Here is a 17660-nt window from a genome sequence, read left to right as displayed (position 1 = left end):
CACTTTTATTTAAATCTTTTGTTTTTGTTTTTTTCTAATTGCACCTCTGATAATCTGATACTATTTATTAGCTCGTGGGTCTTGAGACATTCATGGTGCATGCTGATGAAGCGAGCCTCTGCTCAGAAAGAAATCCGTGGTTGTTAAAGGTTGAAAGTTGTCTGAGATGTAAAAAGCAAGCATCTAATTAATTAATATGACTATATGAGAGGGGATATATATCTAGCTGTAACTCGATACAGTGAGACCACCTAGAAAACATCTTATGATCTATTTGATTCGATTTTCGTCCTACTGTTTCATCTTCACCATCATTTATATGGGTTGGCTACATGAATCCTATTTCATCATATTTATAACTTTAATCATTAATTCACTGACTCGCAATTCACACTGCACTCGACTCCACTCTCATTTCCCGATCGATCGAGTTAAGATTTCATGTCAATGTTAAAGACAGTGACTGGAGACAAAATCATATATAATTCATAACTGGCTCGAATCGGAAAAAGTCATACTGGGTCTGACCAGCTGGTTAACCCAGTGATGCATTTTGAACAAATTACTTTTGAAAAGGGCATATGCATGTTCCACATGGTTACTAATTAACCTGATCCATTTGGGTCTGGATTCTATTCTTTGCTGGTTAGGAGGACAATCTGGGTTTTCATATCAGAGACAATGAACACTTGAAAACTGGCGCTCGAATTGGGTAAATGAATTAGCTAACTCTGATTACCAGGCAACTTAATTAACGAGGGATATAGAGGGTGAACTGAAGGAATTTAAGTGATTCTCCGGCTGTACAGCATAGAGAATTTGATATTTGGTCGAATCTAATGCGAAAGGGATACATGTTTGGATCATGGATGGAATTGGGAATGAGAAATGAAATGAAATGTAATAGAGGTCCTAGATTGTTATAGAGTGGTCTCAGTCTCAACTCAATTAGGAGTAACAGACTAACAGTATAGGAACTGGTCTAAGCACAGAGTACACCGTGCAAGGAACAAATGCAGTATTATAATATTAGTGGTATGTGTCTGTACTTATCAATCACAGGTGTCCCATCCATAACACACCATGTGGCATAGTGGATGCTCCAACTGCCCCCATCTGTATCTGTATTTCTCCTGAATAGGTCCAAAGAAAAGAGGAAAACCAGAAATTGGGGTGCTTTGAAAAATCATTTGATGGGACTAATTTCTTGTCAAAGCTTCTCATGCTATTGGATACTCCACTGTAACTAGATATTGCAAATATATGCAACCCCTTTAATATAATTCCTTTTCTTTTCTTTTCTTTTTTTTTTCTCACCATTAATTTAATTCAACTTGAAAATTGTAAATAGAGGCATTTTGGTCGTTACATACATAGTAAATGCAGATTACCATTAACGAGAACCAGAAATCACAAAAAAGATTAAGTTCTAGCCGTGTCCAAACCAACGACCCTATCTTAACCAATAAAATAGAAAAAAGAACTAGATTGATTAAATCCCAACTCGTGTATTGTTTAATGAACATATTCCTGACAGTGGCTGGTGTGGCATCCAGATAGGTTCTCTAGAATGGTTATAGTACAAAGCCTTAGGCATCAGATTCCGAAGTCATGGAAATTGAGCGTTGATCAGAAAACCTTTTCCATCACAGTTCTTTATTTATGTGCCAAACCACAATCAATCTGTGTGTGTCTCGGTCTGTTTGTCTGTCTCTCGCTCTCTTATATCATCCTCAATTCATTGGGCAATTTGCATCGATTGAGATTAGAAACAATTAGGTTTAGCAGTTATCCATGACTGCTGCGTCGGAGAGGATGGTGACAGTGTTAAGCATTGATGGAGGTGGTGTTAGAGGCATAATTCCTGGAACGATACTAGCCTTTCTTGAATCCAAATTTCAGGTTGCAACCTGCACACCTTAGGCTCAGTTTGGAAGGAGTACAAATGCAAATGCTTTGAGTGTAAAATCTTATATTTTGTATTATTTTGTCTATATTTATATTATATATATTTATATTTGTACTCTTTCTAAACTAAGCCTTTAGGCCATGTTTGGTTTGAAGGAAAAAGTAGGGAAAGGAAGAGAATGGTAAGAAAACTCATCGAGGTCTGTAAAGGTTTTTCTATCTTTTTGTTCTTTTCCCTACTTTTTCTTTCAAATCAAACACAGCCTTAGGAGCTTTCTCTCAACTTTCTATTTTTCTATCAAATCAAGCATAGCTTAATGTAATAATAGAAGAGAAAAGTGATATTGGTTGGTTGCAGGAACTTGATGGACAGAATGCACGGATCGCAAACTACTTCGACCTGGTTGCTGGAACGAGCACAGTTGGGCTGTTAACGGTCATGCTTACAGCGCCTGATGAGAACAATCTGCCCTTATACCCTGCTAAGGACATCAATGACTTTTATTTAGAACACTGCCCCAAGATCTTCCCTCAAAGGAGGTAAGCAAATTAAGAAGAAATGGATTTGCAAGTTGGAAGCAGTCCTTTCCCAGCAATGTATGTGCTTGTATTAAACTTTGGTTAGGTTTTAGTTGGCAATAAGTTTTGGATTTTGACATTAGTTTGGATTCAGGCCAAGGTCCACATTTAGGGTTGGCTTTGATTTGGCCCTTAATCCAACTCAACCCCTCTAATTTATAACTTTACCTTGTTAGGAAAGGGGTTCATAGAGATTTAAGAGAAAAGGAGGGTTTTAATAGGGGGATATTAGAAACATTTGTTATATATGTATGGGGGTTACACTAGTGACATTAATTTCTAAAACCATTTGAATCGGTTTATAAGATCATCATCTAACCTATGATTCCACCCAAAAAAAAAAAAAAAAAATCTAACCTTTGAGAAGCTAAAACCATATCGTACCTATGATTATTGGAACCAAACACTAATTGATGTGATATTTGATTTTTCTTTTAAACGTTAGGGTATATTTGCAATTTATTGAGGGGCCTCCAGAAGTAGTGCAGGAAATGAGATACCTCCTTCAAAAAAAATATTCCCTCTTTTTTAAAAGCAACTAGAGAAAGTGTTATTTCTTAGCATATGAACCCATTGTTTTGCTTTCTGTATCTTCATGATTTTCATTGTTTGTCTGTTTTGATACCTAATATGGAACATCTTTTTCTTTTAAATTCACCTACTATTTTAACCTATCCGTTCTATTATTGGTATCAACAACCTTTCCCCTTTGGTAAGAGCAACAATTCATAAGCGAGTCCAGATCTGTTGACCACAACACATTGCTGGCTACATTCATCCAACTACATATTAAGAATATCAGCGAGTAGAACCGATGTTCCTGATGTGTGTGGCTGGGTATATGTGGCCATCAATTTGTTGTGGTCAATATATCTGAACATATTCCCTCTAGTAGGAAGCTAGGAGCTGGGAGCATATAAAGTGTTTTTGTGATTAATTATTGCTCTCAGAGCAGTAATTCAAGTTGAGTATTAGGCTATTCGAGCTAACTCGACTCAAAAAGTCACAGCTCAAAACTCCAAGTTTGACTAAGTTTCCATTTGCCCTACTCGAACTGATAGCTTAGCTTGAGTTGAGTTGATTATAAATAAATTAATATAAAAAATTATAAATGAATAAACACTATAAATATTATAAATAAAAATATATTGGAAAATTATTATAATTTTATATATTAAATCTATTAAAAATTACTATTTTATTATAAGCTTGATTAAGCTTGTGAGATGCTCGAGCCAAGTATTGGAAAGCTCAAACTCAACTCGATTCTAGTCAAGCTTGCTTACACCCATAATTGTTCCTCTTTAAATTTATGGTTTTTAGTTGTCATTTTAAGTTGATCAATTAAAACATCACATCTTTGTGTGTGTGTCTCATGCTTGCCGTAATGTCCTATTATTCAATAGGATGTAAATGGATTGGATCATGATCCGATTTGAATTTGAATATGATCCTATTTTGCTAGAATCGGATAGCTCGCTATCAGATTTTTGGATTGGATTGAATCGAATGATAGGATCTGATTAAATATCAGATCAAATTTGGATCACCATATATATATTAGTTATTTATTTATTATATTACATTTCTTGTAACTTTTTATAAAAAGACATGTATATATATGATAAAAAATGATTGTGGTTTTCTTTTCTTTATATACATTGCTATGTTTTTTCTTTCTAATAATTTATTAAGGAGGTGTTTGGCAAATATTTTTAAGATCTTCCAAAAGCTGAAGACCTTAAAAGACTGGCGAGCTTTCATGGGTAGATCTTTAAAGATCAAAGACAGTTTGGTTGCAATTTTTTAATAGACCTTCTTTAAAGCTAAAAAGACCAAAAGACTGTTTGGTAAGCATATATAGCCCAACACAAGGTTTTTAAAACTGACCCGGAGAACGAACCGGTTAGGGATCCAGTTCCCAGTTCGAACGGTTAACCACCTGGGTCAACGGTTTGCTGACCAAAATCAACTGTTTTGACAAAAATCCGGTTTTGGAGAAAAACGAAACCAATTACCTGATTGGTTTTCAGTTTTTCCGGTCCGACTGTCTGGTCCGGTCTGGTTTTGAAAACCATGGCCCAACAAACAAATGTTGAACATTTAAATGAAAATGCACCTTTGAAATGTCTTGTGGCGGACCCATTGACATATCCAAATGTACATTTAGCACTTGTGGGCCCCACATATCATTTGTGCAAAATAACACTTGTGTCCCATTTACACATTCATTTGTGCAAAACAGTCCATCTTGGGCATTTCTTTGTCCATGAATGATGTATGTAATGTCAGTTTAAGAGAGCTTGTAATATCCATTTAGGGCTTGCTTTTGTCCTCCTCCAAATCATATTGGAATTGTATACGCACAAACAAATACAATATTCCCCGCATTCATAATCATAGACAGGAGTAAGTTGTTAGTTCACTTGTGCAAAAATGTCAACGCTGGAGGTAGAGTTTCTCTTGTCAATGGAAATGGAGAATGAAGGGAGTTTCAACCAATCATTTTCCCAATTTTTGTCATGTTATCGGGAAGCGAATAGACGAAAAGCTTCGGTTGGAGCTTCTCAAATTTAGACCACTTTGGACTTTTAGTGTCTTTTTTCATATTTTGTCTTTTGGTCTAGTGGCTTTCAGTAGCCAAACAGAGAAAGACCATTTTTGGTCTACCAAGCTTTTAAAAGCCCAAAAGATCTTCTAAAAAGACTTGCCAAACAAGGCCTATTTTTGTAAAATTAAATCAGATCGAATGAACTCAGATATCTAACATCTTTTAATGGATTAGAATTTGGATTCACCCTTATGAAATCTGATCGAAACATCAGATCGGATTTGAGATTTATAATTGGATTTGGATATGCCCCAATTCAAATCCAATCCGATCCATTTGCATCTAACTGTTCCCGATACTGTTGCTATAAGAATATTGTAAGAATAGGAGATAATCTTTGAAACTTTCCTGTCCCAATAAAAGGTATACAGGAATTGATGCATGTAAAACAACAATATTATGTGTGTTGGATGGTGTGGATTGATGGATGATTCTGTCAAACCCCAGAACTGCCGGGATAGACCGCATAGTGAAGCTGTGCCGTGTGCTCTCCGGGCCCAAGTACGATGGCAAGTACATCCGGTCCTTGACGGAGGGGCTTTTGGGTAAAACAACTCTTTCTCAGACCTTAACAAACGTCATCATCCCAACCTTTGATGTTAAGCTTCTCCAGCCCACCATTTTCACAACCAAGGAGGTATGTATGCATGTCACAATTACAATCCCAATACACAAACTTCTTCTCTCACCTTCCTACTTGTACAGGCAAAGACAAACGCTTTAAAAAATTCTCGATTATCAGACATCTGCATCAGCACCTCTGCAGCTCCAACATATCTCCCGGCTCATCACTTTGAGACAAACGATTCCAAGGGTAACACCCGGAGCTTCAACCTCATTGATGGAGGGGTTGCTGCAAATAACCCTGTAAGTTGCAAATAGTAGTTTAGTTGGGAATTATTAATTCCTTTTAATTTCTGTGCTACAAAAGATGGATTAGGTAATTAACTAAAAAGAAAATCTGGCCTTCAATAATTCCACAGACGCTACTAGCTCTCACCCACATATCGAAAGACATATTGATAAATGACCCAGATTTCCTCCACATAAAGCCCATGGATGCGTCTAAGTTCCTAGTCTTGTCCCTTGGCACTGGCGCGGCCAACCATGAAGAGAAATACTCTGCAGAAATAGCTTCCAACTGGGGATTGCTGGAATGGACATACAATGATGGAGCCACGCCCTTGATTGATGCCTTCATGCATTCAAGCTCAGATGTAGTAGACATCCACGCTTCTACTCTCTTTCAAGTCCTCCATGCCCAGAAGAACTACCTCCGGATTCAGGTCCTCCCAAGCTGCCAATGCACTTCAGTTTAGATAGCCATTATTTCATATGTACAATCACTAATCAAACTGTGTAATTCAAAATTTTTAGTTTAAACGGCTGTGAAGAGTTGTGGTCTCGGCTTCAACACTGAATTTTCTATGTTGTGACTTGTGAGTGAACAGGACGACACATTGACAGGTGCGGCATCATCAGTTGATATAGCAACGGAGGAGAACCTGCAAAATCTAGTGAGGATTGGGAAGGAGTTGCTAAAGAAGCCCATGTCCATGGTGAACTTGGAGACTGGAAAGTTCGAACAGCTTCATGGAGAAGGCACCAATGAAGAAGCCTTGATCCGATTTGCGAGGCTACTCTCTCAGCAACGTAGGCTTAAGCAGGTCGAGGCTGAGTCATAAACTCTACGAACCATCGCCCATGACCACCTAATCTCTTATTTTAGAGTAGCATGTTGAACTGTTTCGCGTTAACCCAAGTTTTTTTTTTTTTGGACTTTTTTCTTGAGTTATGAGTTAAATGATCTTCCAAGTTAAATAATCACCTTCTTCTGATATCTCTCTCAAGCTCATGTCGATTTACTTATAAAATGTTGTTGGTTAAAGCCCAAAAATAAAAAATAGCAAGCCCATAACCCAAAATCCCTAGATGGATTGGATCCCTTTAAGTTAAAGAAACCTAAATTTGGGCTCGTGAGGCCCAAAAAATAGTGCTTCCTGGATCATTTTTTCAGCAGCTTTGAGAGATGTATATCTAGCCTTATTTTCAGAAGTCAAGTGCATTTCAATGAAGGATTAAACTTTCTTGTGTGGTTGGACTTTTGGAGGGGCCCACGGCTTAGGGTGGTTGAGGCGTCCTTGAAAATTTTCAGCAGGGCACGAGCTTAATTTTAAAACTTGTAATTTTAATTCAATAATATTTGAATAATTTCCATGATTAAATGATCCAATAAATCTTGTTTGTATGATTTCTTGCTTAATTAATTTTTCCAATGTCATAAACGCTGGTTTCTTTTATCCCAATAATAATAAAGCAAGAATCATCAAAAGATTGTGTTTTGAAAGTGGGAAGAGCCCCGTTTGGGAGGGCTTCAGCTCTGATTGGACTTTTGTTGACTGAGCCACATTAAAGAAGCTATTGAAATTTGGTTTCACCAGAAAGTCGATTTATTAGCCCAATTAATGCATACTATGGCCTTTTGGGGGTTTTCACCAAACATAAGTTGTAAATCTTTAGTTTGGGGCCTATCTTATAAAGCTAGAAGCCGCTGCATGAAAGCCCTCCGCTAATTACCCGTTTGGGAGGGCTCTTTTGTGTTGACTGAATCACTTCGGAGAAGCTACTTGAGATAGCTTCACTGAAAAGTCAATTTTGTGTCTCGTGTAAGCTTATTTCCGCTTTCCAGTCTTTTACCAACCATGACTTCAAAACGTAACAGGTTCTCAGCTCATGTAATGCCAGAAGCAATTACATGAAAGCCCTTCCAAACAAGCATTAAATGATCCTAAGCTTTTAGCCAGAACCAGAATCTCTAGAGATGAGAGACTTTGGGCTGGGCTTAAGCTTGAAGCAGCAGGCAGGTCTCCTCTAACAACCTTATGGCGAGGAGTTCAGGCTAGCCACCAAGGTCACATGTACTGTTCACTTTAGTTCCTATTTTTAATGCATCTATGGACACTCTCACGCAGACTCTTTCTTCTACTAGCATAGTAGCATGTAGCTGTCGTTTTTTTTCAAGGAAATCCATTCAAATTAAAAAAAGGTAACTTTTTCACATTTCTTTTAAATTCATAATAACTTTTCCACATTACTCTTAAATTCATCATAACTTTTCAAAATCTCCAAATAGCCCCTTGTTAGTGAGTTTTACTGTCTAAAACTCAACATAGATTTTTATTAGATCACCGTTAGTGATTATTAACAAAAATTGTCCACATAAGCATTTAAGTATTTTATATGAGCAAGCTATACCTGAATGGTCACTCATACTTATTTACTTATATTTTTTAGAATAAGAAAGGGGGGTTATTAATAGAACAAAAAGGAGGGGCATGACACCTTACCCTCTAAACAAAGTGGGAGTTGAAGCTCGAAACAAAGAGAAATAACAAACTAGAGCCAATCAGAATCATCACTGAGAAGGCTAAGGACTGGGGAATAAAGTGTAAGACGGATATTCAGGCCATTGGTATGTTAGACAGCATATGCCCTTAATTCCAATCAGATTAATGTACATACCTGATGATTTACAATTCGCTCACTCCCTCGTGCCTGATGAGGTGGCTTGAATTGAGTCCAAACCTGTCAATGGTGAGCTATGATGTCGAGATGAGAGATTCTGTAAAGAGAGTTAGGTTAGAGTGTTTGGGTATGTTTTACCTAGGAAAACACTCCGATGCTTAAGTCAGAGAGGAGATTTAATGGGAATTTTTGAGAGAGTTCAAGAGCTTTAATGCGCATACCTTTCAGAGTGTCCCTGGGTTCTTTTTATAGTTACTAGGTGTTCAGGTGTCACTATCCAACGTATTTGATTTTTCTGCAGAGTTGTTTTCGCAGTTTGAGGGAGTTCTAGGCCGTTAGTTGCTAAATTCGCGCGGCGATTACAGGTCACCTGTGGGTCTCATGGCGCATGGTTCGGCGAGCTGTTCCTGTAGTTTCGGTAATGGTGCTAGATCGGACATGGCGCACGGGACGGTTTTGGGTGAGCTGTTGTTGTTGGTGTGCCGAGCTCGCCTCAGCTCAGCCGCATACCTGTTATAAACTGCAATGTGCTGAACTGACAAGTTGTCTTGCTGAGTTGGACGCTGTGTTGCTGACAGCATCCACATGTCCACTGCCAAGTGGGTTGACCAAAATGCCCCTCATCAATTGCCCCCCACTCTTGAGCCATTACCTAGTAGGCAAAGAGAGTAGAAGTTTATGGGGCATTTTGGTTCAACTTGCTCTGTTCTTAGGTTTAGTTTACCTTTTTAGCTGGCTTGGTTCAGCTCGCCGTTATCGGTTCGGCACGGTTGGTTCATCTAATCCAGCTTAGCGCGGTTGGTGAAATATGCTGGCATGAAACGATGAGCTTTTCAAATTTCAAAAACGCGCACCCCCTTCTCTTTTAAAATTTTCGAGATTGGCGCGTTGACAGGTTTGGCACGCATGCCTGTCTACAACAGTCAACAGCCTATCAGATGCAGGCGCCGCTCAAGTGTGGGAGGCGTGCTCTTGTCACATCGTTTCCAAATCTGGGCTGTTGACTTCCTTCCTGCAAGCTTTAAATATGGGGGCCCTCGAGGTCCCCACTTTGTCACTGTTCTTTGGACTTTTTTGAGGATGGGTGTGTGATGAGAGTTTTCAGTTTTTTCGGTTGAACTGCTGAGGCAAGCTCTGTTCTCCGTGGGAGAGCTATGTTTTCTTCCTTTGCCAAGTTCGGAAACAGTTGTTTTGATTCCCTCCTAGCGTTTTTTGGTGAGTACTTCATTCTCGACATGTCTCACAGTTCTGCTGAGAATAGAGTTTGTTGTAGTGGGTCAGAGGAGGAATCTAGCTCCTCTGATGAAGAGTCTTTCGAGACCTTCTATGATGGGGCTTTGATAGGCAAGAGGGAAGAAGTTGAGGCTACAACGGATTTGTTTGGGGGGACCCATTTGTCAGGGGAAGAGATAGTAGAGCTGTGTCATAGGTATGAGGTCCCAAATGACTACCAATGGATCGTGCCTAGTCCTGGTAGCTATCCATGGGAGCATGGCCGCAAGGGGCTATGTGTCTACGAGGAGCCCTTTGCGGCTGGTCTTCGCTTTCCCCTTCATCCTTTCATTGTTGCAGTCCTAAGTCATTGTCGGGTGTCTTTGGGCCAACTCGCCCTTAATGGGGTTAGGACACTGATTGGGTTGATCGGTTTGTTCCATCATCACGGCTTTCCTCTAAGCATTGAGGCCTTCTTGACTTTGGTGCACATGAAGTGGGTTTCGGGTCCCTTCTATTTCTATCTTCCCTTCCATAGTGGGAAATTTTTTTTTTAACTTCCCAAACAAGGTTAGGAATTGGCGGTAGCGATTCTTCTTTCTTGAGAAGGCAGGTGGCTGCGGCAGTGGTACTGCCTGGTACAACAGTCCTCAAAAGGTTCCTGAGTGCATGGATGACAAGCTGCGGGCTGCTGTTCAGTAGCTCGTCCGAGAATGTGTTAGAGTTGAGGATTTCCTGGCCAAGCTGATGCTCGTGTAGGCGGGCCTGAGCCGGATAGGTGGGTCGGATGTCTGGCCACTTATTGCACATTCAGTTCAGGTGTTATCTATTTATTTCTTCCTTTTGATTTAGTTATTGATTCTCTTTGCTTCTTGTAGGTATGGCAAGATTGGCTTCCATGATGTCTATTGATGCTGAGCGGAGGTCTGCCCGCAAGAAGCGTCGAGTTGAGTACAAGCTATCAAGGGGTGGAGCTTCTTCTTCCAGGACTCCTCCTATTGTCGACCTGGAAAGGGAGGGGGACTCAATGCTTACAAAGCAGGATTCCTCTAGCCTTCAGCCTACACGAGAGGCGGGCCCTTATCTCTTCGATGTCTCTCTTTTTATTTTCTGTATTCCTGATGTGAAAGTGATTGATTGGTCGAGTGATATCCAGGTGGTGCTTCAGGTTGGTAGGGGCATTCTTCTTCCGGCGGACATACAACGGATCAACAAGATGGACCTTGCGGAGGTTGGGGCTCTGATGACCCAATGTATCATACAGGTTTACAGCTCTCTTCTTTTTTTTTTTGGTGCCTTACTCCTGTTTTACTTTTTGTAGGTGAACTCTTATGGTCAGGTCTTGCTGGATCGCGCTTACTCTAACCAGAAGGAGTGAGCTAGCCTGCAGACCAACATTGGTTTGCTTAACGTCAAGGTGTAGAAACTCAGGCTGGGCTCGGAGGGGGAGCGTGTGGAGCGTCAGCGTTTGCAGCACAAGCTGTCAGAGGCGAGGTTGAAGTGTTCCAAGAAGGTGTGCCCAAGCACTGAGCAGGCTAGGGCGGAGGTGGTTGCTTCTTACTTGAAGTCTCCCGCATATGAGACTTAGCGGGCATTGGACGGTATCCCTTTAATTAAGAGGGGTTTCAAGTTGTGTCACCATTACCTTAAGTCTCTTTTCCCTAACCTCGACGTCAGCTCTGTTACTTCACGGAAGGTGCTGCTCGAGCTCATCACACAGGTGGACAATGAGCCATTGACCCCGAAAGAGGAGGAAGATGACAAAGAGAGGTTTGAAGGGGAAGATAGTGAGGAGGCTCAGGATGATGTGGGCGGTGACAAGTAGCCTACTTCTTAGCTCAGCCGAGGAATTTGTGGTGATCTTTGGTAATTCCCTTAGTTGTTTCGGGGTCTTTATGCTCCTGTTAAGATCTTGGGGCCTACGTGCCCCATATTGTCTGAACTTATGAAACCTTTTTTTTAGGCGGCCACTTGGCCTGCTTCTTGTAGGGGGGAGAGTTTTAATTCCCCTTTTCTCTTCTTTTCAACAAAAAAGGAGTTTGTTTCTTTCAATGTTCCATGCTTGTCTATTCTGTGTGGAATTAACTGTGTTGTGTAGTTTCAGGCTTATCTATTGCCTACTGTTGAGCGAGGTGATTTTTGGTGTTGGCGATCTGTTTGAATCCCCATTTTAGGCATAATACCGGCGCAAGTTGTCTATGTTCCTTGCCTAAGGAACCATTTTTCCTTCAAATGTTTCAAGTTCTTATGCATTGCCATCAAAAATCTTGGAGACTCTATAGGGCCTTCCCAGTTCGGACCAAGCTTCCCTACTCCAGGCTCAGGCATCATGATTTTCCTAAGTACTAGGTTGCCAACTCTGAAGTTACGTTTTCTGACTTTAGCATTATAGTATTGCACGACACACTGTTGGTATGCTGCAATCCGAATGTGAGCGAGTTCTCTAGTTTCTTCTAATAGGTCAAGGTTAGCTCACAACTCTTCTTCATTTGATTTTTCGATGTATACCTCAGATAGCAAGGTTAGAATTTCTATTTCCATTGGTATCACAACTTCGGTTCCATAAGTTAGATTGAATGGCATTTCACCGGTCGCTGTTTTGGCGGTGGTTCTGTAGGCCCATAATTCTTTGGCTCGAGACAGCCGAGCCTTGAGTCCTCGTAGTATTGCTCTATTAGTGACTTCAGCTTGCCCATTAGCTTGGGGGTGTGCTACAGACGTGAATGTTTGCCTTATTCCCATTTGGCCACACCGATCTTGAAACTTAATGTCCTCAAACTATTTTCCGTTGTTGGAGACTAGTACTCTTGGTAAGCCAAATCTGCATACTATACTCTGCTAGAAAAAATTTTGGACACTGCGAGCTGTTATTGTTACTAAAGGTTCGGCCTCCACCCATTTGGTGAAGTAATCCATGGCTACTACCAAAAACTTCTTCTGCCCTCAAGCTGGTGGAAAGTGTTCCAACAAGTTTATCCCCCACTGTGCAAATGACCATGGGCTAATCAAATATCTCAGGTCGGCGGTGGGTTGGTGTAGGATGTTCGCATGTCGTTGACACTTGTCACACCGTTGGACTAGCTCGGCTATGTCTGCTTTCATGGTGGGCCAGTAGCATCCTTGTTGTAAGGCTTTCTAGGTGAGGGCCTTGCTCCCCAGGTGTCCTCTACAAAGGACCTCATGGATCTCGTGTAGGACTTGGCTTGCTTCAACTTGCCTTACGCATCGTAAGTAGGGTATTGTGATGGATTTCTTGTAGAGCAACTTGCTTACTATCATGTACCAGGCCTCCTGGTGCTTTATTCGTTGAGTTTTGTTTCTTTCTGTTGGTAGCGTTTCATGCCTAAGGTTGTTATAAATTGGGTCAATCTAGCTCGGTTCTCCATCTGCAATGCTGGTGATTTCTTCACCAGTCCTCTCTATTGATGGGCGAAGTAGTTCTTCTACTTCGCTCACTCCCTCGTGTCTAATGAGGTGGCTCGAATTGAGTTCAGACCTGTCAATGGTGAGCTGTGATGTCGAGATGAGAGATTCTATAAAGAGAGATAGGTCAGAGTTCCTGGGTATGTTTTTACCTAGGAAAACACTCCGATGCTTAAGTTAGAGAGGAGATTTAATGGGAATTTTTGAGTTCAAGAGCTTTAGTGTGCATACATTTCAGAGTGTCCTTAGGTTCTTTTTATAGTTATTAGGTGTTCAAGTGTCACTATCCAACGTCTTTAAGCTTTCTACGGAGCTGTTTCCGCAATTTGAGGGAGTGTTGGGCTGTTAGTTGCTAAATTTGTGCAACGAATACAAGCCGCCCGCAGGTCCCGTAGCGCACGGTTCAGCGATCTGTTCTTGTAGTTTCGGTAACGGTGCTAGGTCGGACATGGCACATGGGACAATTTTGGGCGAGCTGTTGTTGTCGGTGGGTCGAGCTCGCCTCAGCTCGGCTACGTACCTGTTATAAACTGCCACGTGCAGAATTGGTGAGCTATCTTGCTGAGTTGGACGCTGTGTTGCTGACAACGTCCACATGTCCACCACCAAGTGTGTTGACCAAAATGCCCCTCATCAATACCCATTTATTGTAAATGAATAAAAGTACATAATTGATTCATGTTATATCTGGTGTGTTTCTGTGTAATTACCTTTAAACTGGACACTTATGAGACTTGTGTTAGTTTAGAATGTTCTCAACCATTGGATAGACTTGAGGAAGTTTATCATGCCAAGGCTGACACTAATGTGCTGCCAAGTAGGTTGGGGTAGCTTGTCTCAACTGCCAGGGTTAGACCTAAAGCACATGTAGTGTGTGTTTATTTGAAACATTGAATCCGAACCATTTTCTATTTATGCCCTGGACCTTGGAGATTCGAGGGCAAAACTGGAAAGTTACACATAACCCCTAGACTCGATTATGGTTCTACACTGGGTGTCGGATTAGGTTGTCCTTGATATGCCAATCAGTGAGATCCTTTAGGGGTCAAAACCTAGGTATGTTGGGGCAATGTGAGAATTCACACGAATGGGTGGTCATAGTGATAGGATCAGACCTTTTATCGGACAAAGTGAATGATCAGCATTGCACTTTCTTTGATGGAAACTAAAACTACCGGCAATTGATTTCAAACTTGTTTGAGATTTGTTTTGCAAAATATATTTATATGAAAACATATATATTATGTTTTGAGAAAAAAATGTTTGCAAAAGGTTTTAATTCTCGGGATCCATCCGAGCAAAGACTGCAAAACTGCTTCTTGCAGCCAGGGGAGAGGTCCTTCCCTGTCGGGCAATGTTTGATCATTAAGGGCTGATAGGTTAAGTGTAACAAACCATTTAGGGTTGTTTTACCTAATGGGCTATATCTCACTTAAGTCCATTGTCCTTGGGCCTTCATAGGATGAATGGACTCAATGAGCATTTAGTGTAAATGTTGGGCTCATTAAGAGCTTGTACTGATGGGCTTAAGGGTTTACTGTACTTAGCAGTGAAGTCGGCCAAGCTTTTTCACAGAACCTGGGCTGAACCCATATGGGCTTATGTGAGGTCATTGTTGGGGTCCCACGCCATATAAAGAGAACGAAATGGGCTAGCAACTACCAAGGGATGTGAGCCACTTACTTAATGGGCCTAAAGCCCAAGATTAATTAGATTAATCAAGTGGTCACATGACAGATTAAGCAGTCATGTGACATGGGCGAATATGGGTATGGGTATGGGTTTGGATCAGAAATTAGGATAAGAGGATAAGTCTTATCCACTTAAAGAGTCCAGATCCAAATAATGATTTGGATTAGACTTCTCCTTATTGAATTAGGAGTGCTGATCCGTAAGGCTTATAAAAGGAGGAGGGCGAACTGCTCCTGTTCAACTCATCTACTCTTAGTTATCTCCTTCTGCTCTTGCAGCCCAAAACCCTAGTTTGTTCTCCATCTTGTGATTGATTTTGATTAGTCTTGGTTTCTAATTTTTGCAAGAAAAATCATATTCAATTCGTGCTCATCTCCCTTACTCGATCCAAGATGTTGGATTACAGTTTTTGCTGAAGGACTGTGTTGCTGAACCGGCTTCAACCTAAGCTGTGCCATTTTCAGTGGAAGCTGGTTTTGGTACCCTCTTTGGGCATGAACTACCACTTTGGGAGCTACATTTTTGGATTCTGTATCAGGTATACTTCTCCATTTCTTTTGGTTTCAGATCCGGTCCGGTTCGGTGCAACAACGACCCTTGAAAAATGCAATTTTTCTAAAACTTGGAATACGATTCCCAAAAGTGTAAAAGAGAATTTTTGAAATTTCACCCAGCCATCTAACATGGTTCGGCCATCCATATGATGGATTTCCCCTTCCATCAGTGGTATCAGAGCCAAATGTTCAATCTTGAACCAAATTAAACCAGATTTGAAGCAAGACCCAAATTAGCAGAATTGTTCTACTCGATTTGTGTAGTTAGCAGTTTTATGAGAAATCGGTTCTCAAATTTTGAGCGATTTAATCTGAATTTTTTTATATTCTAATATAATTTTAGAATTTTTATATTATTATTATTTCTTGAATTTTTTGGTTGTTTGTGTGATGGAGATTGAATTCTTTATTGGCGCCATGATCTGCGCACCCGAATGATTTATTTGATCTTTTGGTCTATAAATAATTTTTTTTTTATTTTTAGACAAAATGTATTAGGATTTATTCTGATATAATTAATAGAAAATTAGGATTTTCTATTTTTTTTTTTTATATTGGAATACCTACTAGAGCGCGCGGAGGAGAAGAAATTTTTGCAAAAAAATTTGCAACCTGCGATTAACCAGTTTTCTTGCAGGTTTGCAGTTCGTCTGGATCAGATTCAGACCATCACACTTGCAGCACAGGATTGTTATTTGTTGTGATTGATTGTCAATATTCAGCTGTTAAAAATTTTAGATCGAATTCATCTGAATTGTAGCATGTTTTGGACACCAAATCCTAGGTCGAATTGACCTAGTTTAGTCCAAACTGGTTGGACTGAACCCATGGTTCAAAGGGGTCTGATCTCAGCCCCATGGGTCACGTCTTAGGTGGCTCAAATTCGATTATGGGCCAAGGGTTTAATGGCCAATCACATGGAACAATTTGTTCCTACCTTGAAAGACCCATTTTCAACATAACTGCTATATGGGCCGAACTAGTTTTTGCAGTTTAGCCCATATACCTAGATGATATTATTGGATAATTCATGGGCCTTTAATGGGCTGATTGTGTGTTAAATTAATTAGGGTTTTACAAGCTATTAATTAATTGGATCAATTTATTATTATGTGAATGCTTGTGATGTGTTGTATGTGATTCATACATTGGCCATAAGTTCTTGGCCCATGTTTAATCGTATGTGGCTCTTTGCGAACACCATGGCTGAATGCACATCATTGCCATGGTGCCCTCAGATCATTGGATGATCTCCCTTCTCAATGGACCCCCTGATCAGTTTCTCCCCAAGACCTTGCAAAACCCTAGCCCGTTTTGGGGGCATTTGAATCGGACTTTATGAAAGTCAGTGGGAACCACTTTGGTTTGACCTAAACCAAACCTAGGGACTATTTGCTTGTTTCATCGTGATTAATATAAGTGCAAGTGATAGGGAATATCATATGATGAATTCTCTAAAGGCCTTCTGTCATTAGCATGAAGGCGAGCTGAATCGGTGGGTGGAGATGCACCATAAAATTGGGTTATCCATTTTGCTGGTCTAGTCGGTTGGATTTCTCCATGATAGGGGTGTCATAGACCAACGTGGGAGAGACATATCCTAAAATGGAAGACTCTTTCATGGTACCTTGGGGTCCACGATATGACAGGTCAGCACTTACCAAACAGAAAGGTTTAACCTAAAATGACAATGAACCTTGTTTGATGGAGACCAATGGAAAAGCTCATTGGACGGGTGGATATGATCATTTACAGAAAATAGTGGGGCTTTGCAACTGAAGCAGTTGGCTCCATGCACCTATGTGATTTCCCACATTTCCAAGGGCATGCATGTTAGACAATTGTATGCCCTTAGCTCCAATCAGAATGATGTACATTATGATTTTATTATAAACGAATAAAGTACATATTTGATTCATGTTCCTGTGGTGTGTTTCTATGTAATACCCTTAAACTGGACACTTATGAGACTTGTGTTAGTTTAGAATGTTCACAACCATTGGATAAGTCTGGGGAGATTTATCCTGCCAAGGCTAACACTGGTGTGCTGCCAAATGTTGGGGTGGTCTGTCTCAGCCACCAGGGTGAGACCCAAGGCACATGTAGTGTAGGATTAATTGAATCTTTGAATCAGACTAAATTTCCTGTATTGCCTT

The 17660-nt window shown here is 40.5% G+C and overlaps 1 protein-coding gene across 2 annotated transcripts; it reads left to right on the top strand.

Moving 5' to 3' along the window:
* Positions 1–1695: 1695 nt before the first annotated feature.
* LOC104605621 (patatin-like protein 2) lies at positions 1696–7191 on the top strand. 2 transcript variants are annotated; one of them, XM_019199141.2, is made up of 6 exons: positions 1696–1902; positions 2267–2448; positions 5546–5735; positions 5804–5965; positions 6082–6384; positions 6550–7177. In XM_019199141.2, the coding sequence occupies exons 1-6, from the start codon at positions 1795–1797 to the stop codon at positions 6781–6783; spliced, it is 1179 nt and encodes a 392-aa protein (XP_019054686.2). In that variant the 5' UTR covers positions 1696–1794; the 3' UTR covers positions 6784–7177. The 2 variants fall into 2 exon arrangements, with proteins under 2 accessions (XP_019054686.2, XP_088752543.1); XM_088896417.1 differs by lacking the exon at positions 1696–1902 and adding an exon at positions 1914–2090 and having other exon boundaries at positions 6550–7191.
* Positions 7192–17660: the final 10469 nt, after the last annotated feature.

The sequence above is a fragment of the Nelumbo nucifera genome, chromosome 1 (assembly GCF_055504915.1).
Source record: "Nelumbo nucifera cultivar China Antique chromosome 1, China Antique-T2T, whole genome shotgun sequence".
Classification (NCBI taxonomy): Eukaryota; Viridiplantae; Streptophyta; class Magnoliopsida; order Proteales; family Nelumbonaceae; genus Nelumbo; species Nelumbo nucifera.
Note: the sequence above shows the minus strand (reverse complement) of the source record. Positions and strands in the feature narration are given on the sequence as shown.